This window comes from Salvelinus namaycush, chromosome 34, assembly GCF_016432855.1.
Source record: "Salvelinus namaycush isolate Seneca chromosome 34, SaNama_1.0, whole genome shotgun sequence".
NCBI classification, from domain to species: Eukaryota; Metazoa; Chordata; class Actinopteri; order Salmoniformes; family Salmonidae; genus Salvelinus; species Salvelinus namaycush.
Genome location: NC_052340.1, coordinates 14,696,048 through 14,721,510, shown reverse-complemented (window position 1 = coordinate 14,721,510; position 25,463 = coordinate 14,696,048). Strand labels below are relative to the sequence as shown.

At 41.5% G+C, this 25,463-nt stretch overlaps 2 protein-coding genes across 4 annotated transcripts; both read right to left on the bottom strand.

Annotated features, from left to right (window-relative positions):
- Window positions 1–94: 94 nt before the first annotated feature.
- On the bottom strand, window positions 95–12,608 carry LOC120028596 (glucuronokinase with putative uridyl pyrophosphorylase). Of its 2 annotated transcripts, XM_038973803.1 has the most exons (23): window positions 12,409–12,608; window positions 10,587–10,693; window positions 9,089–9,133; window positions 8,745–8,898; window positions 8,554–8,625; window positions 8,335–8,423; window positions 8,034–8,190; window positions 7,681–7,758; window positions 7,359–7,450; window positions 7,123–7,228; window positions 6,910–6,989; window positions 6,752–6,820; window positions 6,552–6,612; window positions 6,266–6,282; window positions 6,025–6,082; window positions 5,840–5,932; window positions 5,656–5,716; window positions 2,616–2,729; window positions 2,322–2,379; window positions 1,294–1,362; window positions 936–999; window positions 771–842; window positions 95–445 (listed from the first exon to the last, which is right to left on the bottom strand). In XM_038973803.1, exons 1-23 carry the CDS (start codon window positions 12,463–12,465, stop codon window positions 347–349), a joined length of 1,872 nt encoding a protein of 623 aa, XP_038829731.1. In that variant the 5' UTR covers window positions 12,466–12,608; the 3' UTR covers window positions 95–346. The 2 variants fall into 2 exon arrangements, with proteins under 2 accessions (XP_038829731.1, XP_038829732.1); XM_038973804.1 differs by lacking the exons at window positions 9,089–9,133; window positions 10,587–10,693 and having other exon boundaries at window positions 12,409–12,603.
- A 935-nt stretch (window positions 12,609–13,543) lies between these two features.
- Window positions 13,544–19,708, bottom strand: LOC120028594 (upstream stimulatory factor 1-like). 2 transcript variants are annotated; one of them, XM_038973801.1, is made up of 11 exons: window positions 19,648–19,708; window positions 19,030–19,094; window positions 18,796–18,845; window positions 18,565–18,683; window positions 18,241–18,354; window positions 17,791–17,944; window positions 17,108–17,195; window positions 16,801–16,859; window positions 16,534–16,646; window positions 16,206–16,334; window positions 13,544–14,066 (listed from the first exon to the last, which is right to left on the bottom strand). In XM_038973801.1, exons 2-11 carry the CDS (start codon window positions 19,071–19,073, stop codon window positions 13,977–13,979), a joined length of 960 nt encoding a protein of 319 aa, XP_038829729.1. In that variant the 5' UTR covers window positions 19,074–19,094; window positions 19,648–19,708; the 3' UTR covers window positions 13,544–13,976. The 2 variants fall into 2 exon arrangements, with proteins under 2 accessions (XP_038829729.1, XP_038829730.1); XM_038973802.1 differs by having other exon boundaries at window positions 16,552–16,646.
- Window positions 19,709–25,463: the final 5,755 nt, after the last annotated feature.

The window sequence follows — 25,463 nt, the reverse complement described above, 5'->3', positions numbered from 1 at the left end:
GATAAAGTGAGCAATATGTAATACAGAGTAACGTTAGACCCAGCCTAATATGGTAGATTAAATAAATAAGTGAAATTAGGCTACTCACACTGCATTTGCATAATAAATTAATAAACCATATTTATTCAATGTTCATAAAAATACAAATGTGTTCAATTTATAAAATTACTCAAGCCAAGGCACATACTCAAACCAAGGCACAACGGTCTCATCATAATCCATTCATACAGGAAATCATGGGCTACAAATTTGCCCACATGAACAGAAAAATATAATGTTGTGTCATCTTAGCTACAGATTTGACACTTGATTGATTATTAAGATGCCCATTATAGATCATTTAAAATCAGTCTTGGCTGTTAGTTCCAATGGTACCAGATGGGTTATATGGCACAATCACACAGAACACACAGCCAGCCTCTTGGAACGATTTCCTCATCTCCACCTAGTGTCAAAGCAAAGACATGCACAGCATTACTACTGTATCGGTAACACTGGATTTGGATAGTCTATGTAGGTCTACAGACGGACCCGTTTATAGATGCTTAAGTAACTATCAAACTTTAGCCCTAACCCTAGGAAGCTGTGGTGTATCAAGTTAAGTCGAGTTATATAACAGAGTTGCAGTTGATAGCTTGAGCATCAATTAACCATTTATACAGGACTATCAAAATAAAGTGACCAAAGTATGAAACACAATCTCTTTTCCAATGATTACACAGAGCATACAGTATACATTGCTGTTTAAGATATGAAAGTATAAGTCTTACCAGTCTTACTTGGTCCAGACACAAGCCCACTACAGCACCACCACTGCCGGGAAGTTTCACAGCTGAGCCAAACTAAGCAAACACACCGAACAATAAACAAAAACTACACAGAAACATCATAGGAAAAGATAAGATCATCTTGGAAATTTTAACTCTATACTTTACCTGTCTTGCCAGTTGCACCATCTTGAGATTGCCTGGTCCCAAACAGTCTTCTGTGTACACAGACCTATAGGACAGACATCGATCCAGTATTAGTGGTTTCCTGTGTGAACAATGAGGTGCACTTACTGTACATCTTACTACGTAAAATCATGCTGTTCGGTGATGAAAATTAACTCTTTAGGGCAAAGAGTTTTTGCTGATCAAGTCATGTGGGTCAGGAAAATCCTCTGGCCCTATGACAGTTGCTGATCATGTTTTATCTTTCCAAGGTCACAAAAGCCCAACAACTTCATGGGAGCAAAGAGATTAACTTCCTCAAACCAATGACAGACTCAAAGGATGTCACGCTTGTCTTTACCGTCGCAGTGCAAAGTTCTCATCCATCAACTGGGCCAGCCTGCTCCAGTCCATTCCCTGCAGCGCAACCCTGTGGAGGACAAGAGAACCCAACCGTTTCATTACCAGGTAATGCTCACTTAAAGATGCACTCTCAAATGTTTGTATCATTTTTTTTTATTTTTTTTTATCCCATTTTCTCCCCAATTTTCGTAGTATCCAATCGCTAGTAATTACTATCTTGTCTCATCGCTACAACTCCCGTACGGGCTCGGGAGAGACGAAGGTCGAAAGCCATGCGTCCTCCGAAGCACAACCCAACCAAGCCGCACTGCTTCTTAACACAGCGCGCCTCCAACCCGGAAGCCAGCCGCACCAATGTGTCGGAGGAAACACCGTGTACCTGGCCCCCTTGGTTAGCGCGCACTGCGCCCGGCCCGCCACAGGAGTCGCTGGAGCGCGATGAGACAAGGATATCCCTACCGGCCAAACCCTCCCTAACCCGGACGACGCTATGCCAATTGTGCGTCGCCCCACGGACCTCCCGGTCGCGGCCGGCTGCGACAGAGCCTGGGCGCGAACCCAGAGACTCTGGTGGCGCAGTTAGCACTGCGATGCAGTGCCCTAGACCACTGCGCCACCCGGGAGGCTATGTTTGTATCATTTCAGCCAGTAGTTTTGAGTGGTGCTTACGAGCCAAAAGGGGTCCCCGTTTTTTGCGTAACAAAGTCATAAAATGTTGTATTACATTGTATGATATGATATGTTGATATGTTACGTCCTGCAAATATTTTTTTTTATTAAAAAAATGTTTTACATGTTATGAATTTGTTGTGCTTAAGATCCTAGATGGCATGATTAAGCCATATCAAAGAGACACGCAATAACTTTGTGGGGGAGTATGTAGACAGAGGTTAGATGGGCAGACCAGCACCGGAGGGCTGCTGGTTCAAATCCCATGACTACCATCCACTGGTGTTGTGCCTTTGCTATCGCACCAGGGGCACTACTGCCACTGATCCTGTGAGCCTCCAAACATCTTACACAAACCTGGCTTGATCTGTGAGCGCCGCAAAAGACTTCATGGCCTCAACCACTTCAGCTTCTCCTGAAAAAAAGGAGGTTAACAGAGGGACTAAATACAGATAGAGAACAAAGGTATTCCTGTTTATTATCATCTGATTCCTCTAGCCTACAGTTTAAAATCTATGAAGTGATAATTCCATCAATACAGGAAGTAAACTGAAATTCCAAATGCAATTGACCCCGACCTTGGTGAACATTGCTGCCTGCCAACCGAACTTACAGTGTGTGTGTATGTATGCATGTATGTATGTGTCTTACCGTTGAGCCAGCGCTGTCTGACGTTGCTGTGAATCCGACCAGAGTCACTGGGATCACTCAGATAAGCTAACCAGAACGGTGGCAAGCTGCTCATGTCCATAGGAATGTAATCCCCTGTGTACAGTCAACACACAAACATCAACATGTAAAAGGTTCATTGTAAACTCAGTTTCATAATGTATACATAAATGTTCAGCTCTAGATATGTAAGAGGATGCACACAAAGACATGCACAGGTGCCTTAAACTCACATGCAAAACTCCCATACCCCAGAAGAATGAATTACCTTTCAAAAATCATTATCATTAATCAATCATTAGGCCGCAGATGTGTCAAACTCATTCCATGGAGGGCCGAGTGTCAGCGGGTTTTCGCTCCACCCTTGTACTTGACTGATGAATTAAGGTCTTAATTGAAAGGAAAAATCAAAAACCTCAGTGGAATGAGTCTGACATCCCTGCAGGGGTTCACAGTTGTTAAGCATTGATTGGTAACTTTTTTCCTAATTTGGCACACCGAAATTAGAGATCATGAGTAACTTGATCAAAAAGAATGGCATCGATTGGCCTATAGGTGGCACTATTATAAGCAGTCTCAATGAAACCCTTATGTCTGTTGCTCGGTTTGACCTAGAGACTTGAATCTTTGTATGTAGGTGTCTTTCCTCATGTTGAACAAATTTGCCTCAAGGACCCATATGGTCCAGCAGAATAGATTTTCCTCCATCTTGGAAATTTGAGAAAATATTTAAAAGAACTTTCTCTCATGAACCAAATTCGGTATGTAGGTCCATGGTACATTTCTTAACTTAGTTTGAGAAAAGATAAGGGATTAGATAAGAGATAGCTGAGTTATTGATAAATCAGGAAATCTGATTGTACGTGTTCATTTAAATCCTTTGTAAATCCACTACGCAATGGCCTATCAATTTGAAACATTTTAGGGTCATCAAATCCATTACTATGATGAACCATGTTAAGTGTGGCATTGATATCTTTAAAAAATAAGGAAACTATTAACACTTATTTTACTTTGTAATGCTAATGCTTAAAATCATAATAAAACATCTCATTGACTAAATGTCAGATTCACTCCAAATCTGGTCTTTGGACTTGTAACAATAGTCCATAAAGATTTTGAGAAATGGCGTTTACGCATTCAAGATGGCAACACTATAACAGTAGAAGCATATTAGCACATATGCTAATGTCCTACAATATGTAAAAGAAAAACTTCAAAAATCTTCTTCTCATGAACCATAGGACCAAATGACACCAAATGTGGAATGAAGGCCGATGGTACGTCTTAACTAGTTTGAGAAAAGCTACAAAAGATGGCTGAGCTATTGACAAATCAAAAATCTGATTTCATGCGTCCACTTAAACTACTGTAAAATCAACACCACAGTGGCCTATCAACGTGAAACACGTTGTCGCTATCATGGATGTCCCGAAGATGAACCACACCGAATTTGGTATTGATATCTCATTATATCAGTCTTCAATGGTTTTGAGAAAAGAAAATAGCATTCAAATATGGCCGCACTGTACCTATAGATTTGCGTTAGCACATATGCTAATGCTATAAAATACTTTATAATTCTTCTCATGAACCATACGTCAGATTGACTCCAGACTTGATATATAGACTCAATGAATTAGCCTCTAATTAATCTGAGAATGATTAGTTGCTGCATTCAAAGTTGGCCATGCCACACCACTAGATGGCAGCATATCACACCAGGGCTATAAGAACTGAACCGATGGACATGGGGCCATGACATTTGGTATGTAAATCTTATGTACATGTCCTTAGAAGCTGTGTGAATATGAAGTCACTGCAACCTTAGATGGCTGCACAAGACCTGTTGGTGGCACTATAGATGGCATTGGCACCTGTGGCACCAGAGGATACTAAAGCAATAACTATTGATCAAGTGGACTTTGTCTCATGCAAATGAATGTTAGATTTGAATTATGCAGACGAACAATGTGAAATATCGTGATTAGTATATCTGTATAATCACATATTATTGCCCTATTATGTGGTGTGAACGTAGTGAAAAGTGCATCTTTTATTTTGGAAAATAAGAAACTGGAAGTCCTGCGCAGTGAGCGTATACACGAAGTGTACAAACATTAGGAACACCTTCCTAATATTGAGTTGCACGTTCCACATTTGCCCTCAAAACAGACTCAATTCGTTGGGGCATGGACTCTACAAGGTGTTGAAAGCGTTCCACAGGGATGCTGTCCCATGTTGACTCCAATGCTTCCCACAGTTGTGTCAAGTTGGCTGGATGTCCGTTGGGTGGTGGACCATTCTTGATACACATGGGAAACTGTTGAGCGTGAAGAACTCAGCAGCGTTGCAGTTCTTATCACAAACCGGTGCGCCTGGCACCTACTACCATACCCCATTCAAAGGCATTTAAATATTTTGTCTTGCCCATTCACCCTCTGAATGGCACATGTACACAATCCATGTCTCAATTGTCTCAAGGCTTAAAAATCTCCTCCCCTTCATCAACACTGATTGAAGTGGATTTCACAAGTTTCATCAATAATGGATCATAGCTTTCCCCTAGATTCACCTAGTCAGTCTATACCATGGAAAGAGCATGTTTTCTTATGGTTTTCTACACTCAGTGTATATAGTATATATTTATAAATATTCATATATACAGTAAACTCAATACATTAAGTATGATTACCTGCTGCATTCCAAGATAACCTACAGCACTAGACTTAACTTCACTTGCGTCATCCTTGTAGTACTGAGAGATAAACATGGTAATGCTTTCACTGGTTGCACATAAAGGAAGTTCCTACAGGATAGAGTGCTTGCTTTGTTATGAGACTGATCTTATGTCATTTCTGACATCCTGTGAACCCTGTCTGTCAAATCTGTTCATTGCTGCTCACTGCTGTATTTACCATTATTATTAGCGTTAATATATTGGCGGTCCTTATTATGTATAGGAGTTCATAAAATGTGTTTATGTGCCATAACAGCTATTGAGACTGCACATTTCAAATACCATAGCCCTGTTCATCCATCAGTTGTTTGCTAAAGTCCATGTAGACCAAGCCCTCATAGACCTGCAATGAAAAGAAGAACATTTTTGTCAGAAAAAAAACTATTTACAGTAACCAGGCCAGGGCAGTACAGTCCAGCTCGGCTCAGTATTGTGAAAAGGGGAGTGTTGTCTTTTCATTGCTGACCTGCACAACTCTGTCCTGTAAACCAGCAGTGATGAAGAGTTCATCCGTCTCGACGTTGAGGATGAAGTTGGCCCTGGTGGGTTTGGGAAGGTCCTAGGGCAAACAGAACAAAACAACTTAAACACAGGTTGATCATTTGGCACATGATTAGAGTGAACTCCAGAGTAACATATTCTTCTTCTTACACTTTCTGTGATGTTGTAGAATTTCATCAGAGACTTCAGGGTGGCAGACACTATTGCACTGTTAGAGAAGAGAACGTTATAAAATTATATAAATAAACAGAAATGTAATTATGAGCTAGAAAAGATGACAAGACCAAAAAAGGCAAAAACATATGTATATGACTCAGAAGAAATATTGATTAGTATGTGATTAACCTATAAAATATGGAAGAAAAATAACAGTTCACCAGGTAGCACTTACCTACTTCCAGCCAGGCCCTTCAACAAAGCAGAGAAGGGGGAAATAATAATTAAATCAGTCACTAACATTATCACTAGCCTTTTGGCATTACATAATTGAAAACAGTATTCATACAGATCTCTCAGGGACTTTCTCAGGATACACTGTCATGAACTCGGCTCATGAGACATTTATAAGTGATGTTCTTCAAGAATGAATGGGTATCATTAATTCAAATGAACAAAAACACCTACTAAATATCACAGAGTGAGCCTTTAAATATAGAGACTGTAGTGTAGACACTTACCACCTGGCGAGGAATGTTGGTATCATACTTGAGAGTGAAGTTCTGCTTTGTCAAAGCGATACTGCCAAAGAAAGCGTGCAGGGGACTCAAATGAGCATTAACCATGTCAGAATAAGAATGTTCAGCTGTAGCCCCCCCCACATCAGTTATTGAATACTCTGCATTTGCTGTTACTTGCTCCAATGACATTTTTTTCTCACCCTTGTTTTGAGCAGAACTGGTAAAACTTCTTACAGGTAGCCTGGAGTAACCGTAGACCTCCCAAGTACCTGTATATCAAAATAATATCAATAAGGTTTGGGAATTAATCATGTAAACATCCTGCATGCATGTGTGGCATTAGGTCTTTTACACTGACCCTTCCTTACGGCTGATACAGTACAGATCCTGCAAGCTTCCAAATTCAGTCGGGTCATTGAGCGGATGAGGCAGAAGAACCTGAAGAAAACAGAGCAAATATATCAATCATACTATCTTTATGGTTGAATACATTAACATTTGATCAGAGATGACACTATGCATGTTGTTTATCCTGTCGTGTATATTAACTGGAGTAAATCCTGACTGTTACCAGGGTCTGGCTCTCCATGAGTGTGACCTCAGCCCAGAAGTTGGAGATAGTCATGGCGATCGTTTTTCCATTGAAGCCGTCAGAAGGATTCCCCATCAGTCCAACTCTATGAGGAAGTGAAAGATGATGTTAGCTCACATTCACTGAAATGACATATCACTGAAGATAGTCCAAAAGGAGAGAGAACAACCCATCAATACTATTTTTCATAAAGTCTTTGTAGCGGTGCAATCTACCTTGCGTATGAGCGGCATGTTATAGGTTTGGCAAGGCATTGCTGTTGCTGGGCAGAATAGTGGGCAAGCCACTTGGTGTAGTCTGACAGCCCCTGTGATATCCAGAAGATAAATACATATGGTCAATATACATCATCATCAAATCACTCTTTCCAATAGAGCTGATAATCTAAATGATTGTCAATCTATTCACATGCACTCCAGTGGAGAGTTACATATCTCATTGCCATAACAACTTGACCTGAAACTTACACAATAGTGACAATTAGAATATTCTGTTAATCAACAGTAGTCTGTATGGGTGAGGAAAAAAGCAACCCACCACTTGTCCAATGAGCTGGAACCCTGTGGGCAGTTTCATGCCAAACACAGGTAACTTCTCCTCATTGATGATCCACTCCTGGGTGAAAAGACAAACAGTGAGTCTCGTGATGTGTTAGTAGCTAACCAATTTGATAAATAGTACTAACGATACAAAAATAACCTGGGTTGGGGTCAATCGACTTTTCAATTCAGAAAGTGAATTGATATTCAAATCATGACTAGAAAATCCTCATATAAAACAGACAGTTTTCAATTAATTAATTGAATTTCAATTCACTTCCGGAAGTCACTGAATTGAAAACTGAACTGAGCCAAAACCCAAAGATTCCCATGTTTACAGTCCTTACTGACCCAGAACCTGCCGAAGGTCCTGTCTTGAGCTTGTGGCTGCAGGGTGAGGAAATCTGAGAGGTAAGGCAGTGTGGCTTTGCGAAGGCAGTAGAACACCACACTGGCCAGACGCAATGCTGTCACTCCCTCCTGTGGCTTCTCAAGGAAGCGAGATATCCTAAAATACACAGAGATACCCAGGCTTTTAGACTTTCCTGTTGGTGGCAAATTACCCATACAGTGATTAAATGGGAGTACTGTTATCAACAATATACTGGCATCAAGATAAGTTCTGCCAAAGATTATTTTTCCTGTTGCCTACCTGTGGGTCTCAGGGCATACCTCCACTATACCCCTTGAGCTGCTCTTCTCTCCCTCCTCTAGCTCATAGTATATGGCCAACTCTCCAGGCTAAGTCAAATAGAGAGATACTAACATGTAAACAAAGCCAAAAACCTACTCTGCTATGAGCGTGGTTACAGTTTCTCAGAGGTGAGGTATATGTTGTTATTCACCAGAAGGAGCACATATGTTATCTTACCTTGGACCTGAAGAAGCGGAGAACCTGAGCAATATCAAAGTTCTGGTCTGCACAGAGCATATCCCCTGCAATCTGTCCACAAACACGTTGTTTGAAAAATAATGCCCACAGAATGGAACATTTCAATCCACACAATTAGGAAATTATAAAATGATAATGAAGTGACATCTAGGATCAGTGCCGTGCCGTACCACCATGATATCGTCTTGTAGCTTGCGGCTGCGGATGGCGAGCTCCAGGTCAGCCACTGCTCCTAGCCGGCCCTCAAGGGTTGTGCTGCCGTCGTTCACTACATTCTCCACAGGGAAGTCATTGGCTGTTGCCCAGCGCTCATAGTGCTTATACCTGGAATGGGAGACAAATAGGGGAACAGCTAAGCAGTAACTGGTAGATAATCAATCATTCCCAGCTCATAGGACAACAACTCCCAATACAATTGGCTTAAATGTAAATACATGGGAGGCAGGATCAGTTCAGTCTGCTATGATGAAATACAGCACGTGTCAACACTGTTACCACATGTTACTGTACTTACTTGTCTGCGTTTGTGACCAGATAGACCTCACTGAACAACTGCCGCCTGGAGAGAAATACATACAGTGCATTTGGAAAGTACTCAGACCCCTTGACTTTTTCCATATTTTGTTACGTTACAGCCTTATTCTAAAATTAATTAAATTGGGGGGTTTTCTCCCTCAATCTACACACGATAACCCATAATGACAAAGCAAAAAACTGTTTTAGAAATGTTTGCTAATTTATGAAAAAAAAATAAAAAATATTACATTTAAATAAGAATTCAGGCCCTTTACTCAGTACTTTGTTGAAGCACCTTTGGAAGTGATTACAGCCTTGAGTCTTCTTGGGTATGACACTACAAGCTTGGCACACCTGTATTTGGGGAGTTTCTCCCATTCTTCTCTGCAGATCCTCTCGAGCTCTGTCAGGTTGGATGGGGAGCATTCCTGCACAGCTAGTTTCAGGTCTTTCCATCGACGTTTGATCGGGTTCAAGTCCAAACTCTGGCTGGGCCACTCAAGGAAATTCAGAGACTTGTCCCGAAGCGACACCTGCATTGTCTTGGCTGTGTGCTAAGGGTTGTTGTTCTGTTGGAAGGTGAACCTTCACCCTAATCTGAGGTCCTGAGCGCTCTGGAGCAGGTTTTCATCAAGGATCTATCTGTACTTTGCTCTGTTCATCTTTGCCTCAATCCTGACTAGTCTGCCAGTCCCTGCCGCTGAAAAACATCCCCACAGCATGATTCTGCTACCACTATGTTTCACCGTAGGGATGGTGCCAGGTTTCCTCCAGATGTGAAGCTTGTTTCTCATGGTCTGAGAGTCTTTATGTGTCTTTTGGCAAACTCCAAGCAGGCTGTCATGTGCCTTTTACTGAGGAGTGGCTTCCGTCTAGCCACTCTACCATAACAGCCTGATTGGTGGAATGCTGCAGAGATGGTTGTCCTTCTGGAAGGTTCTCCCATCTCCACAGAGGAACTCCAGAGCTCTGTCAGAGTGACCATCGGGTTCTTGGACACCTCCCTGCCCAAGGCCCTTCTCCCCCGATTGCTCAGTTTGGCCGGGCGGCCAGCTCTTGGAAGTCTTGGTGGTTCCAAACTTCTTCCATTTAAGAATGATGGAGGTCACTGTGTTCTGGGGACCTTCAATGTTGCAGAAGTGTTTTGTTACCCTTCCCCAGATCTGTGCCTCGACACAATCCTGTCTCGGAGCTCTACGGACAATTCCTTCAACCTCATGGCTTGGTTTTTGCCCTAACGTGCACTGTAAACTGTGACAGGTGTATATAGACAGGTGTGTGCCTTTCCAAATCATGTCCAATCAATTGAATTTACCACAGGTATACTACGATCAAGTTGTAGAAACATCAAGGATTTTTACTTTCCGAAGGCACTGTATTCCAAAGTTAAAGGGATTTAATCATGTAATTATGTCAACTGGGACTGAGTATAAGACATGTTGTACAGGAAAACTGTAAGGGCAGTCGACAGTCATTAAATTTGGCTGATTACTCACATGTTCACCGTCTCCCACCAGAAGTCTAGGATTTTCTTTCCTCCTATCCCAGGCAACAATGCCTTTGGCACCCCAGTCAGCTGTCCATACAAACCAGTGACATCATTCTAGAGAAATTACAAATAAGGAGTGAAGGGATGTGGGTTTGGAAGTTGTTGCACACCGTAGAACTTTATTTACTCCTCTTAAAATAATATTCTCCAAAAGATGTTGATACTTGGACATATTTCAGCAAGCTTATAGCATAGTGACCAGTTTTTACTCTCTCCCTCGCTCACACACACAGCTCAGCCTGCCCTACAGTCATAAAGGTGAACAGGGAAAAAGAGACTTACAGTGCATTCAGAAAGTATTCAGACCCGTTCCCTTTTTCCACATTGTGTTATGTTACAGCCTTAAATGGATTAAATAATTTCCCCCCTCATCAATCTACACACAATACCGCATAATGACAGAGCAAAAACTGTTTTTTTAGACTTTTTTGCAAATAAAACAACAAAAAAATACCTTAAGTATTCAGACCCTTTGCTATGAGACTCAAAATTGAGCTCAGGTGCACCCTGTTTCAATTGATCATCCTTGAGACGTTTCTACAATTTGATTGGAGTCCACCTGTGGTCAATTCAATTGATTAGACATGATTTGGAAAGGCACACACCTGTCTATATAAGGTCCCACAGTTGACAGTGCATGTCAGAGCAAAAACCAAGCCATGAGGTCGAAGGAATTATCCATAGAGCTTTGAGACACGATTGTGTCGAGAAAGATCAAGGGAAGGGTACCAAAACATTTCTGCAGCATTGAAGGTCCTGAAGAACACAGTGGCCTCCATAATTTGTAAATGGAAGAAGTTTGGAACCACCAAGACTCTTCCTAGTGCCGGTCGCCCGGCCAAACTGAGCAATCGGGGGAGAAGGGTCTTGGTCAGGGAGGTGACCAAAAACCCGATGGTCACTCTGACAGAGCTCCAGAGTTCCTCTGTGGAGATGGTAGAGCCTTCCAGAAGGACAACCATCTTTGCAGCACTCCACCAATTAGGCCTTTATGGTAGAGTGGCCAGAAGGAAGCCACTCCTCAATAAAAGGCACATGACACCCCGCTTGGAGTTTGCCAAAAGGCACCTAAAGGACTCTCAGACCAAGAGAAACAAAATTCTCTGTTCTGATGAAACCAAGATTGAACTCTTTGGCCTGAATGCCAAGCATCATGTCTGGAGGACACATGGTACCATCCCTTAGGTCTGAAGCACGGTGGTGGCAGCATCGTGCTGTGGGGATGATTTTCAGCAGCAGGGACTGGGAGACAAGTCAGGATCGAGGGAAAGATGAACGGAGCAAAGTACAGAGAGATCCTTGATGAAAACCTGCTCCAGAGCATTCAACCTCAGACCTTCAATACATTTGCAAATTTCAACAACAAAAAATGTTTGCTTTGTGTTTATGAGGTATTGTGTGTAGATTGGTGAGGGGGAAAAAACAATGTAATCCATTTTAAAATAAGGCTGAAACGTAACAAAATGTGGAATAAGTCAATGGGTCTGAAAACTTTCTGAATGCACTGTATGTAACACTCCAAGACTGACTGAACGTTGTGTCATTGAACATCCCTTTTTCTTCCTGAGAAAACGTTATGTTCAGGAATAAACTACATCTTTCAATTATTTTGGTAGTTAGCCTACCTTGTTCAGAGGTAAGTCTGATTTGGTATTATTTAAGTGCAGTGTATGTTTTTGTGTGCATTGACCTGCTTGTGTTGTGAAATGAACCATGTAAGTTATACGACCTCTGCACCCAAAACTCGTCTGCTCACATAAACAACTTACCTTTATTTGAGTTTCTAGAACAGTGCCGTGGCCAGCTACCAATAAAATGCAGATCATTTTCTTGGCCCTTGTCTTATTCGCGTGTAAACGACATCAAATACCTTGGTTTATGCGATTCGGTACAATAAATAGTGAAATTGTTTACCATACAATTTCACGTTGAACTGTGACGACAGGACTGCTACACTGTAGCCTCCTTCTTAAAGCGCCAGTGTCTCCGAATGATGACCCCCTGCCGGCGAGTTAACATAAATTGCATGCACTCAGGAAACAGTAAAACTATTGAAAATATAGTTCGTACATCCATATTACTCGTAAATGGGTTTCATAAAAAAGTCTAATGACAATCATACATTATGTAATAGGTTAGCCAATGATTAAATGAAAACTCTGAATGATACCAGATGTTCTTAGTAGATTCAACCACCCGAGCCACTGCCTGTTCAACCCGCTATCATCCAGAAGGCGAGGTCAGTAGAAGTGCATCAAAGCTGGGACCGAGACTGAAAAACAGCTTCTATCTCAAGGCCATCAGACTGTTAAACAGCCATCACTAGCACATTAGAGGCTGCTGCCTATGGGCATAGACTAGGAATCACTGGCCACTTTAAGGAATGGAACACTAGTCACTTTAATAATGTTTACATATCTGGCACTCATCTCATATGTATTATACTGTATTCTATACTATTCTATGGTATCTTTGTCACTTAATGTTTACATAACTGATATTACTCATCTCATGTGTATATACTATTTTCTATACTATTCTACAGTATCTCATTCACTTAATAATGCTTACATAACTCATATGTATATACTGTTTTCTATACTATTCTACTGTATCTTAGTCCGTTCCGCTCTGACATCGCTCGTCCATAGGTATATAGTCTTAATTCATTCCTACTTAGATTTGTGTGTATTGGGTATATGTTGTGTAATTTGTTAGATATTACTTGTTAGATTTTACTGCACTTTTGGAGCTAGAAGTACAAGCATTTCGCTACACCCGCAATAACATCTGCTAATCATGTGTATGTGACCAATAAAATTTGTTTTGATTCAATAAGTAAACTGAACAGAAAGCTCTCAATCCCATGAAGTTTTTCCACTCAAATATGAAGTTCCATCATAATTTATCAATACAAATATCCTTTATTACAATATATATCATTATAATATATTTCCCGTTGACAAGTTTAGAAAAACAACATTCTGAGTCATTTCTGCAAGTGGGGACATCCGATACTCTAGATGTGTCAAATGTATTTTGAAACCTATACTATGAGTTAGTATATATACCTGATACAATGAAGCGCAATTGTGTCAAAAAGATAAAAAAGATAAACAATTATGTACATAACAGCTGAAGAGCTGCGGGAAAAATCTTTACTTACAAGAGCTAACATGGTTTTCCTTATGTAAAATGCGGCCATTTAATGAACTATCTTGCAAACTCCTTCAGACTGATTTTGTAGTGAAGTTTGTGTAGTGAGAATTTTCTTTTAGTTTGAGGTCCAAAGTTCCATTCCACTGAGATATTCTCCCCTGACTACCCTTGCTGCTCCTCACTGAGGGTCTGCGCTTGCTGCTCCAACAATGCCATTCTGTCGCATCTGGTTCCTCAGAATCTGGTTCTTGGATTTCCAGTCTTCTACCTGTGCAAAATTAGATGGGAAAAGCAGCTCAAACAAAGCCTATTATTACAAGCCTATTATTACATCTGATGCATGGATTTTCATGAACAGTTGTTGGTATTTTGGTTTGGTATTTTGTTTGCAAGTTACATCTTCAGCATATTTGAGGGGTACAGTTTGAGCACGACGAGGTGCAGAACCCTTAACCTCGATCACTGTATAAGTAGTTAATAAGTTATTGTTTGGATGCGAGGTGATTTGTACAGTCGTGGCCAAAAGTTTAGAGAATGACACAAATATTAATTTCCACAAAGTTTGCTGCTTCAGTGTCTTTAGATATTTTTGTCAGATGTTACTATGGAATACTGAAGTATAATTACAAGCATTTCATAAGTGTCAAAGGCATTTATTGACAATTTCATGAAGTTGATGCAAAGAGTCAATATTTGCAGTGTTGACCCTTCTTTTTCAAGACCTCTGCAATCTGCCCTGGCATGCTGTCAATTAACTTCTGGGCCACATCCTGAATGATGGCAGCCCATTCTTGCATAATCAATGCTTGGAGTTTGTTTGTCCACCCGCCTCTTGAGGATTGACCACAAGTTCTCAATGGGATTAAGGTCTAGGGAGTTTCCTGGCCATGGACCCAAAATATCGATGTTTTGTTCCCTGAGCCACTTAGTTATCACTTTTGCCTTATGGCAAGGTGCTCCATCATGCTGGAAAAGACATTGTTCGTCACCAAACTATTCCTGGATGGTTGGGAGAAGTTGCTCTCGGAGGATGTTTTGGTACCATTCTTTATTCATGGCTGTGTTCTTAGGCAAAATTGTGAGTGAGTCCACTCTCTTGGCTGAGAAGCAACCCCACACATGAATGGTCTCAGGATGCTTTACTGTTGGCATTGAAACAGGACTGATGGTAGCGCTCACCTTGTCTTCTCCGGACAAGCTTTTACCCGGATGCCCCAAACAATCGGAAGGGGGATTCATACGAGAAAATGACTTTACCCAAGTCCTCAGCAGTCCAATCCCTGTACCTTTTGCAGAATGTCAGTCTGTTCCTTATGTTTTTCCTGGAGAGAAGTGGCTTCTTTGCTGCCCTTCTTGACACCAGGCCAAACTCCAAAAGTCTTTGCCTCACTGTGCGTGCAGATGCACTCACACCTGCCTGCTGCCATTCCTGAGCAAGCTCTGTACTGGTGGTGCCCCGATCCCGCAGCTGAATCAACTTTAGGAGACGGTCCTGGCGCTTGCTGGACTTTCTTGGGCGCCCTGAAGCCTTCTTCACAACAATTGAACCGCTCTCCTTGAAGTTCTTGATGACGAGATAAATGGTTGATTTAGGTGCAATCTGACTGGCAGCAATATCCTTGCCTGTGAAGCCCTTTTTGTGCAAAGCAATGATGACGGCACGTGTTTCCTTGCAGGTAACCATGGTTGACAGAGGAAGAACAATGATTCCAAGCACCACCCTCCTTTTGAAGCTTCCAGTCTGTTATTCAAACTCAATCAGCATGACAGAGTGATCTCCAGCCTTGTCCTCGTCAACACTCACACCTGTGTTAACAAGAGAATCACTGACATGATGTCAGCTGGTCCTTTTGTGGCAGGGCTGAAATGCAGTGGAAATAGTTTTTGGGGGGATTTAGTTAATTTGCATGGCAAAGAGGGACTTTGCAATTAATTGCAATTCATCTGATCACTCTTCATAACATTCTGGAGTATATGCAAATTGCCATCATACAAACTGAGGCAGCAGACTTTGTGAAAGTTAATATTTGTGTGATTCTCAAAACTTTTGGCCACGACTGTAGATCAGTGACGCTGCGCAGTCCGACTAGAATGTAGTCAAATCTCAAATAAATGTTTTCTGTGGTTCTGTGAGATTGCATACGATTAGTGTTGCAGTAATTAGGTGAACAGGATTGATAGCACAAAAACCTCTCTCACTCACTAATGCTACAGCCTGATCATCAAAATCCAAATCAGAACCTAATTTGAACCTATTACAAAGCATGAACGAATTAAAGTAGGCTGCGTTTACACAGGCAGCCCAATTCGGATCTTTTCCCACTTTTTGATATTTTGACCAATTAGCTCTTTCTACAATAATTGGGCAAAATATCAGAATTGTGTAAACAGAGCCATAGTATCTTACCTCCTGCCTCAGTAGTTGGTTGTCCATTCTGAGCCTATCCAGGGTGCTTAGGTCATCCCCCAGTCTGAGGTTGTTCTGCCGAAGCTCCTGGATATAGTCACAGGCTTTGGAGAGGATCCCACCTTTACTCTGGACCAAAACACAAAGACCGTGTCACCCTCTCCCATGTAGGGCCAGGAGGTTTTCCTGAGAATGTGTTCTGACAAGAAAAAAACTCTTGGTACTCCTTTTTATAGCTACGTTTTTTCTAGTCAGGTGACATGGTCAGGAAAAACTCCTGGCCATACCCATGAGACTTGACAGTGACCCATTTTATGGTGATACTGACCTCATTGCTGATACTGACCTGCCCTGACTTGGTAGGGTCAATGTTGCAGTCTGGGATGGTCTTGGAGAGCGTGACGATCCAGTTGTTGATCTTGTCCCTACGTCTACGTTCAACTTGAAGACAAATTACACAATAACAAATTTAAGTAGGTAGGCAGGGCAACATGTGATTCTGTGCTCATCGTGACATCCAAATCCAACTAGCATTTAAGAGACATTTCATATGAAGTATTGTATGAGTAATTTATGATGGGTATCTAGGTCTCACCCTCGTTGTGCTGGGCTCGTCTTTTGTCATCTCTAGAAGTGCGTGGGACCTCTGATTTTCTACAAGACACAATTAGTATAGACATGAATAAACAGATATTACCATGAAAACTTTGGCATACACAGCATACTCATGCACACATCCATGTGTGCAGCTAAAACAGTAACAAGGCTAATAAAAAATAAAAAAACACAAAGAAACTCATGAATGGACACAGGACAGTGTGACTAACTAGTATGGTAACTGTGATGACTCTCCTGGCTTCTCCAGTCCAGTACCCACTGTACTGATCAAAATGGCAGCTTACGTGTTGTAAGGTTGTGTGCGAGGTGCAATGGACCTCTGGTTGGCTCCCGTCAGCACTTCCTGGGGGGACATCATCACATACAACTGCCCTGAAACAAAGAAGTCCCTTGCTTCCTTCAATCCAAATTGTCAATATACAGTACAAGTCAAAAGTTTGGACACACCTACTCATTCAAGGGTTTTTCATTATTTGTACTATTTTCCACATTGTAGAATAATAGTTAAGACATCAACACTATGAAATAACACATGGAATCTTGTAGTAACCAAAAAGTGTCAAACAAATCAAAATATATTTTATATTTGAGATTCTTCAAAGTAGCCACCCTTTGCTTTGATGACAGCTTTGCACACTCTTGGCATTCTCTCAACCAGCTTCATGAGGTTGTCACCTGGAATGCATTTCAATTAATAGGTGTGCCTTGTTAAAGGTTAATTTGTGGAATTTCTTTCCTTAATGCATTTGAGCCAATCAGTTGTGTTGTGACATGGTAGGGTTGGGGGTCCTATTTTGTAAAAGACCAAGCCCATATTATGTCCATATTTGACTGGTACTCTAACTGTATCAATATCAAATGGCAATCAAAATGGAAAGCCAATTGGAAATAAATGCCCAACCTGATGGAACATAGAAATAGGATCTATTCATTCTATTTCTTTGTGATTGAGTCTCCATCTCCTCACCAGTGGGAGTGCTCTGACTTAGATGTGTATCAGATGCCTGCACCACGCTGGTTACCATGGCGCCTGGTGAAGCATCAGCGATGGTTGCAGGGTAGTAGGTGTAATGCGTCTCAGTGCCGTCCCCCTCCAACCCCTCGGACTGAGAGTACAAAGCCTACAGCAAGAGGACACCTTTGTCAGTGTTGAATAACAATCGAAACTGTATACAGTGAGTAGTAGAAGTAGAGGAATAGAATATAGTAGATCATCTTTGCTATCCCAGATTAAAAACAATGCTATGTTTGATTTACAGAATCCGACTTTAATCAAATACTACTAGCCTGGTGGGCAAAACTGGTTGAAATGTACGTAATTACAACCAAAAATAGGTTGATATTACTTATTTTGACATCATTTCAACCAGTGTTTCCCGCTGAGAGGGCCCCAAGTCCTGCTCGTATAAATTCTCACCTGGGTCACAGGCTGTGTGGCTGCAGGAAATCCAGTTAGCACACTGACCGCTGTGGCTCCATCACTTTGAGCCTCCAACTGTCCATCAGACACCTGGATAACTCTGTATGTCACCTTTAGCAAAAGAAAACACACAGGTTTGTTGAGCGAAACATCAAATCGGTCATTAGTAATGACAGAAGACTGAGCCTTAGAAAACCTTGGATGGGCATTGGCTGGGCTCAGAGCTCCAGCTCAGGGACTTCGGCTAGATCTAGTGAGCCCTGTACAGTATGCTTTTCCCAACTGTACCTGCCCAGCGGGAGGGTAGTACAGCTCCCCTACCTGCCCCCCAGCTCCCTCCGTCTTGAATAGATACTTTATTGGATGCTCTGAGGAGAAGGTGGCGGCAGACTGAATGGTGGCGATGGCAGCTGATGGGTCATCTGCTGTAGCCACTGCACCTGGTAGAGCAAAAATCAGAATACAGTCTCTATAACATCAGCAAGAAAATACCATTGGTGTCTTGTCTTCTGATGTTTTGAGGGTCGTTATTTCCTTTCTACATGACATTACCTTCTTCAATGACATGTGCACTTTCATCCGGGTCAGGGCTTTTTTGTTGACTACATAACAAAATGAGAAGAACAATGTTAATACACAGTAACAAATATACAGTAAGACACTGCTCTTTCAACTTGTGCTAGAATATGACCATCCAGCCCAACACTCAAATGTATTACAACAAATCATGTGGAAGTAGCTCTGGTTCAAATGGATTATGGTTAAATCAATGCATTGTTAGCTCACCCCTTCATTTTCACAGTGTCAACTGGAAAGAGAATCTCCTTCATTCACCCGGGAGCTAAACAGGCCTGAGGAAAAAGGTAAAGTTGGAAATCTTTTGGGGAAAACAAACTAGGCTATAGATACCCATCGGCGTGTATCCATCTAGAAAGCCTTCAAGGAACCAGTTATACGGTATGTTTGATTGGAGTGATAACAGTACTCTTTAGGCCCCTTCAGTAGTTACAGTGGATGTTGCCCCCTACAATGTAGCCGCGAGCTTGGAACCGCATTCATCAAATAACTACTGTTACCCTGTAACTTTCCAGATCATTTCATTGGCGAAAACGTCATGCAAACAGCTGCAGCTAAATGTCAAAATTCGAAATGCCAAATCTGCATTATTCCAGCGGTTCCTTCAAGCTGCGACGGGTCAGTTAAACAAAGCACCTTTGCTATAGCTAGCTGCTACTAGCTAATGTTGTGAATTAACGTAAACTAACGTTAGCTATTTAGCCAGTAATAAAGCCAGGCAAATGTCGAACATTTGGCATTTGTACAACGCTGTTTGAAACATTTAATTGCATAGAGAATACATTATTTGTACAATAGCTACATACAAGATCGGAATATTTCACTTACCGTGCAATTGGCCTCTCCCCAGTTGTTTGTCAACATTACTGGCTGTCTGCGCCAATGACTGTATGGTCTGCGCATGTACAACATTTTAGGTGCGCTTAATTTACCTCGCCTGGCGCGCTCATTGAGCAGATTTGGCCTGTTTATACCATGCCACTGCTCCTCAGACCTGCGCCCGGTAAAATAAATCAAACAGATCTAGTGTTGTGGCCATCTTTACCGGCCCTCATCAACTGTGCAGATCTTGGATCAGCATTCTAACCACACCCCTGGTATAAATCAGAAGGAGACACAATATATAACCGATCCTGAATCTGGGACTGTGGGCAAGTAGCCTACATTAGAAGTTATTTTGGCCGAAGGGGTTCACTGTTTCACAACTTTGTATCATAGACAATTATAGATAAAGTTAATCTAAATTCCCAAACGAATGACGCCTGCATGCACCGTAACTCTGTCTTGTTTTGTCGTAGTCTCTATTTTCCCGCTCAATGCCCATCAAGTTGCTACAGTGATGAAAATATGACTGGCGAGTTTACAGTTATCTAGCTACTTAACAAAAAAATATTCAAAATATGGGTTTTTATTTAGAAGTGGTAGCTATAAATCATACAAGGCGACACATTAAAACCGAGCTGGATCTGGGACAATGGGGAGGTAGGCTACATTTACTAAACGTTATTTTTGGCCAAAGAGGTTCACTAAATTCCCAAACGAACGATGCCTGGTATGCACACACTATAAACTCTTGTTTTGTTGTAGTCTTTATTTTCCCACTCAAAATAATCAAAGGTTCGCTATAGTGATGAAAACGTGACTGGCAAAACGCTGGACAGCGCCCGTGGTTCGAACCCCTTTGCAGAGGTAGAGAATGCTTCTGATAGAGAAAGTGTTCGAAGTAACCACTGAGCTACACCAGCGCAGTATGTTGTATGGTAAATGCGTTTATTATACATAAACCGCGATGTCGTCCACATCCTGTTTCAATACATTGTATATGCTACTCCATGTTTAAAAATGGATAGCAAGAATGTGACTTAGCAAGAAAATAAAATATGAGTCTTTGAACTATAGAACGTAATCTATTTGATAAAATGTATGTTATTCCATACATTTCTTCATAATGCTTGTTGTGGATTGTTGTCTCATGTGTGTATATTATCAGTGGCAGTTCTAGCTTGTATGGCTCCCTGGGCGAACCACCCCTTCAACATTCTGCACTAACTGTTTTTATTCAGACATTTAAAACAACACAAATAAATAATCATAACATTTAAAACTATATAAATATAAAAATATATATATAAATAAGACTCATAAATATAAAAAAGAAGTAACAAAGACAAATTTCGAGCACTCGAGCATCAATACATTACCCATCCCCCAACACTGTCAACAGAGTCATTAAAACCAATTCACCATGGTGGTGTGCAGACTGGTTTTATATTATTCAAAACCATTTCGCACAAACGAGAAAAAAATGCAACAATATGTCTGTGAATCTATATATTCACAGTATTATGAATGAATTGTGGTTTATTTGGTAGCATTTCATAGTGTGAGGGATTTTACTAATTGCATTAGTACTGTACAAAGTTAGAGATGCGCTATTTGATAGATTCCCCCACTCCCCCTACCTCGGGCTTCCAGTGGGGAGACCTGAGGTCAACCTACCCCCCTCGCCATCTTGTACTTCTGAGTGGGAGACCTTACCAGGCAGTGGCCTGCCTAGCTCACAAACTACAATCAGGGCGCCCACTCCGACAAGGTTAATTGACCCACACGGTGAGGTCAGGTCAGAAAATCAATCGCGCAAATGTCACCATTCCGAATGTTTTTGTGCGGGCGCCCCGTACCGCCCCCGACGAGACACCACCCTGGGCGGCTGCCCATGTCGCCTATGCCTATATCCGCCACTGGATTATGTTACAACAGACTGGAGTCACTGAGGTTGTCTGTTTGAGAGTGAGGGATTCACTAGACCTATATGGCAAGATTTACAATAATCTACTCAACAGAAAATCACTCCAAATGTTGATTGTTTTATTTTAAATTAGGCCACAGGAAGGCTAAATATTTATTTTTTATTTTTCATGTCATGAATTGTACAGAGTATCCTAATTCAGACAGAGTTGAGCTTCAGCTTGTAAGGGTAGGTTGTGCATTCAGGAGAGGATCTTCCATAGTGACATGAATACCACAGGCCATAGCAGGGTGGGAGCTTGATGCAACATCCACCCCATGGTAGAGCAAGGTTTGATGTGTTCTGGGGAGAGGAAGGTTATTGTGTTCATTAACATGTACGAAGTCATCCACTTGATGAATATTGTCAGGATGAGTTCTCTCTTCAGCAGTGGGCCTAATCTGTGTTCCTGTTATATAGTGGACATTGGTGTTTTTTCCACTCAGCTATCATCGTTTGTTTTTATCCACCTAATTTCATCAAGCTTTTAGGGCTGCATTGCAACTTTCCCCAGTCATATGTGCCTTTTGACAATACATAGGAATGCATGCAGGTCATGCTAGATTTCAGAAATATATTTGAAATAGAGATCTTATGAACTTTGTCCATAAGACTGGAACAGCATTTTTTTTAAATCCACTGACATACATTTTTGTCTTATTATACAATGTCATAACGTAGCTGGCATTGCTTCAAAAGGCATATACAGGTAACTGCCAAAATAAAGGAAACACCAACATAAAGTGTCTTGAGGGCATTCGGCCATCACGAGCCAGAACAGCTTTAATGCACCTTGGCATAGATTCTGTAAGTGTTTGGAACTCTATTGGAGGGATGTGACACCATTATTCCATGAGAAATTCCATAATTTGGTGTTTTGTTGGTGGTGGTGGTAAACGCTGTCTCAAGCGCCGCTCCAGAATCTCCCATAGGTGTCCAATTGGGTTGAGATCTGATGACTGAGACGGCCATGGCATATTGCTTACATCGTTTTCATGCTCATCAAACCATTCAGTGACCACTCGTACCCTGTGGATGGGGGCATTGCTATCCTATGGGGGCATAGCAATGGTAGCCAAAATAATGTCCCGCGCAGCAATTTTATACATGACCCTAAGCATGATGGGATGATAATTGCTTAATTAACTCAGAAACCACACCTGTTTGGAAGCACCTGCTTTCAATATACTTTGTATCCCTCATTTACTCAAGTGTTTCAATTATTTTGGCAGTTACCTGTAGGTCAAAAAGTAATTTCACCTGTATTTATCTATTATTTTGATTGATACTCACGTTTTTTGTGGGGGTTCATGTAGTTTATAGTGATGTTCTTCCTCTCTTCTCTACGTTTCCGTATCAAAGTACAGTTATAACTCTTTTTCTCGTTGGAATGAGTTAGGGCATGGCCAATGAGAATAAGCTGACACCGACCTTTTGCTGTAATGTGAAAGGTTGAGTCATTTGTCATCTGAAAGTTTTTGTAAGAGCTCCCCAACAGGACCCCGTCCTCTGTGGTGAGGAAGTCACAATCAAAGGACGGTGACTCTGGACATGGTGGGTACTCGCATTCCAACATGAGGCTGTTGTTTTCAGTGATACAGGCAGTAAGTTTTCCAAAATCGCCTTTCTTCTCTGGTGAACAGGTGACTGAAAGTACAAGACATACAAAGACTTACAATATTGCTTCATTTGGTTTTAATAACAACTCCATGTATTGATACAATAAAAGGTTAAAGGGACATTTCACTCATAAATGAAAGTTTGTCCGATGTTTTTAGACCTCAAAAGTAGACTAATGTTGAGATACATACAGTACCAGTAAAAAGTTTGGACACACCTACTCATTCAATGTTTTTTATTTGTACTATTTTCTACATTGTAGAATAATAGTGAAGACATCAAAACTATGAAATAACACATATGGAATCATGGAGTAACCAAAAAAGTGTTAAACACTTACAAAGTAGCCACCCTTTGCATTGATGACAGCTTTGCACACTCTTGGCATTCTCTTAGCCAGCTTCACCTGGAATGCTTTTCCAACAGTCTTGAAGGAGTTCCCACATATGCTAAGCACTTGTTGGCTGCTTTTCCTTCACTCTGCGGTCCAACTCATCCCAAACCATCTCAATTGGGTTGAGGTCAGGTGATTGTGGAGGCCAGGTCATCTGATACAGTACTCCATCACTCTCCTTGGTCAAATAGCCCTTACACAGCCTGGAGATGTGTTTTGGGTCATTGTCCTGTTGAAAAACAAATTATATTCCCACTAAGCGCAAACCAGATGGGATGGCGTATCACTGCAGAATGCTGTGGTAGCCATGCTGGTTAAGTGTGCCTTGAATTCAAAAAAAAATCACAGACAGTGTCACCAGCAAAGCACCCCACACCTCCTCCTCCATGCTTCACGGTGGGAACCACACATGCAGAGATCATCCGTTCACCTACTCTGCGTCTCACACAAACATGGCGTTTGGAATAAAAAATCTCAAATTTGGACTCATCAGACCAAAGGACAGATTTCCACCGGTTCTAATGTCCATTGCTTGTGTTTCTTGGCCCAAGCAAGTCTCTTCTTATTGGTGTCCTTTACTAGTGGTTTCTTTGCAGCAATTCAACCAGGGGGCTCCTAAGTGGTGCAGTGGTCTAAGGCCCTGCATCTCAGTGCTAGAGGTGTCACTACAGACCCTGGTTCGATCCTGGGCTGTATTACAACCGGCTGTGATCTGTAGTCCCATAGGGTGGCGCACAATTGGCCTAGCATCGTCCGGGTTTGGCTGATGTAGGCTGTCATTGTAAAATAAGAATTTGTTTGTAACTGACTTGCCTAGTTAAATTACATTTAAAAATGAAGGTCTGATTCACACAGTCTCCTCTGAACATTTGATGTTGAGATGTGTCTGTTAACTTGAAATCTGTGAAGCATTTATTTGGGATGCAATTTCTGAGGCTGGTAACTCTAATGAACTTATCCTCTGCAGCAGAGGTAACTCTGGGTCTTCCTTTCCTGTGGAGAGCCAGTTTCATCTTAGCTCTTGATGGTTTTTGCTACTGCACTTGAAGAAACTTTCCGGATTGACTGACCTTCATGTCTTAAAGTAATGATGGACTGTCATTTCTCTTTGCTTATTTGAGCTGTTCTTGTCTTAATATGGACTTGGTCTTCTGTATACCACCCTTATCTTGTCACAACACAACTGATTGGCTCAAACGCATTAAGAAGGAAAGAAATTCCAGAAATTAACATTGAACTAGGCATACCTGTTAATTGAAATGCATTTCAGGTGACTACCTCATGAAGCTGGTTGAGAGAATGCCAAGAGTGTGCAAAGCTGTCATCAAGGCAAAGGGTGGCTACTTTGAAGAATCTAAAATATATTTTGATTTGTTTAACACTTTTTTTGGTTACTACATGATTCCATATTTATTATTTCATAAACTCAGCAAAAAAAGAAACGTCCTCTCACTGTCAACTGCGTTTATTTTCAGCAAACTTAACGTGTAAATATTTGTATGAACATAACAAGATTCAACAACTGAGACATAAACTGAAATAGAAATAGAATAATGTGTCCCTGAACAAAGGGGGGGTCAAAATCAAAAGTAACAGTCAGTATCTTGTGTGGCCACCAGCTGCATTAAGTACTGCAGTGCATCTCCTCCTCATGGACTGCACCAGATTTGCCAGTTCTTGCTGTGAGATGTTACCCCACTCTTCCACCAAGGCACCTGCAAGTTCCCGGACATTTCTGGAGGGAATGGCCCTAGCCCTCACCCTCCGATCCAACAGGTCCCAGACGTGCTCAATGGGATTGAGATCCGGGCTCTTCGCTGGCCATGGCAGAACACTGACATT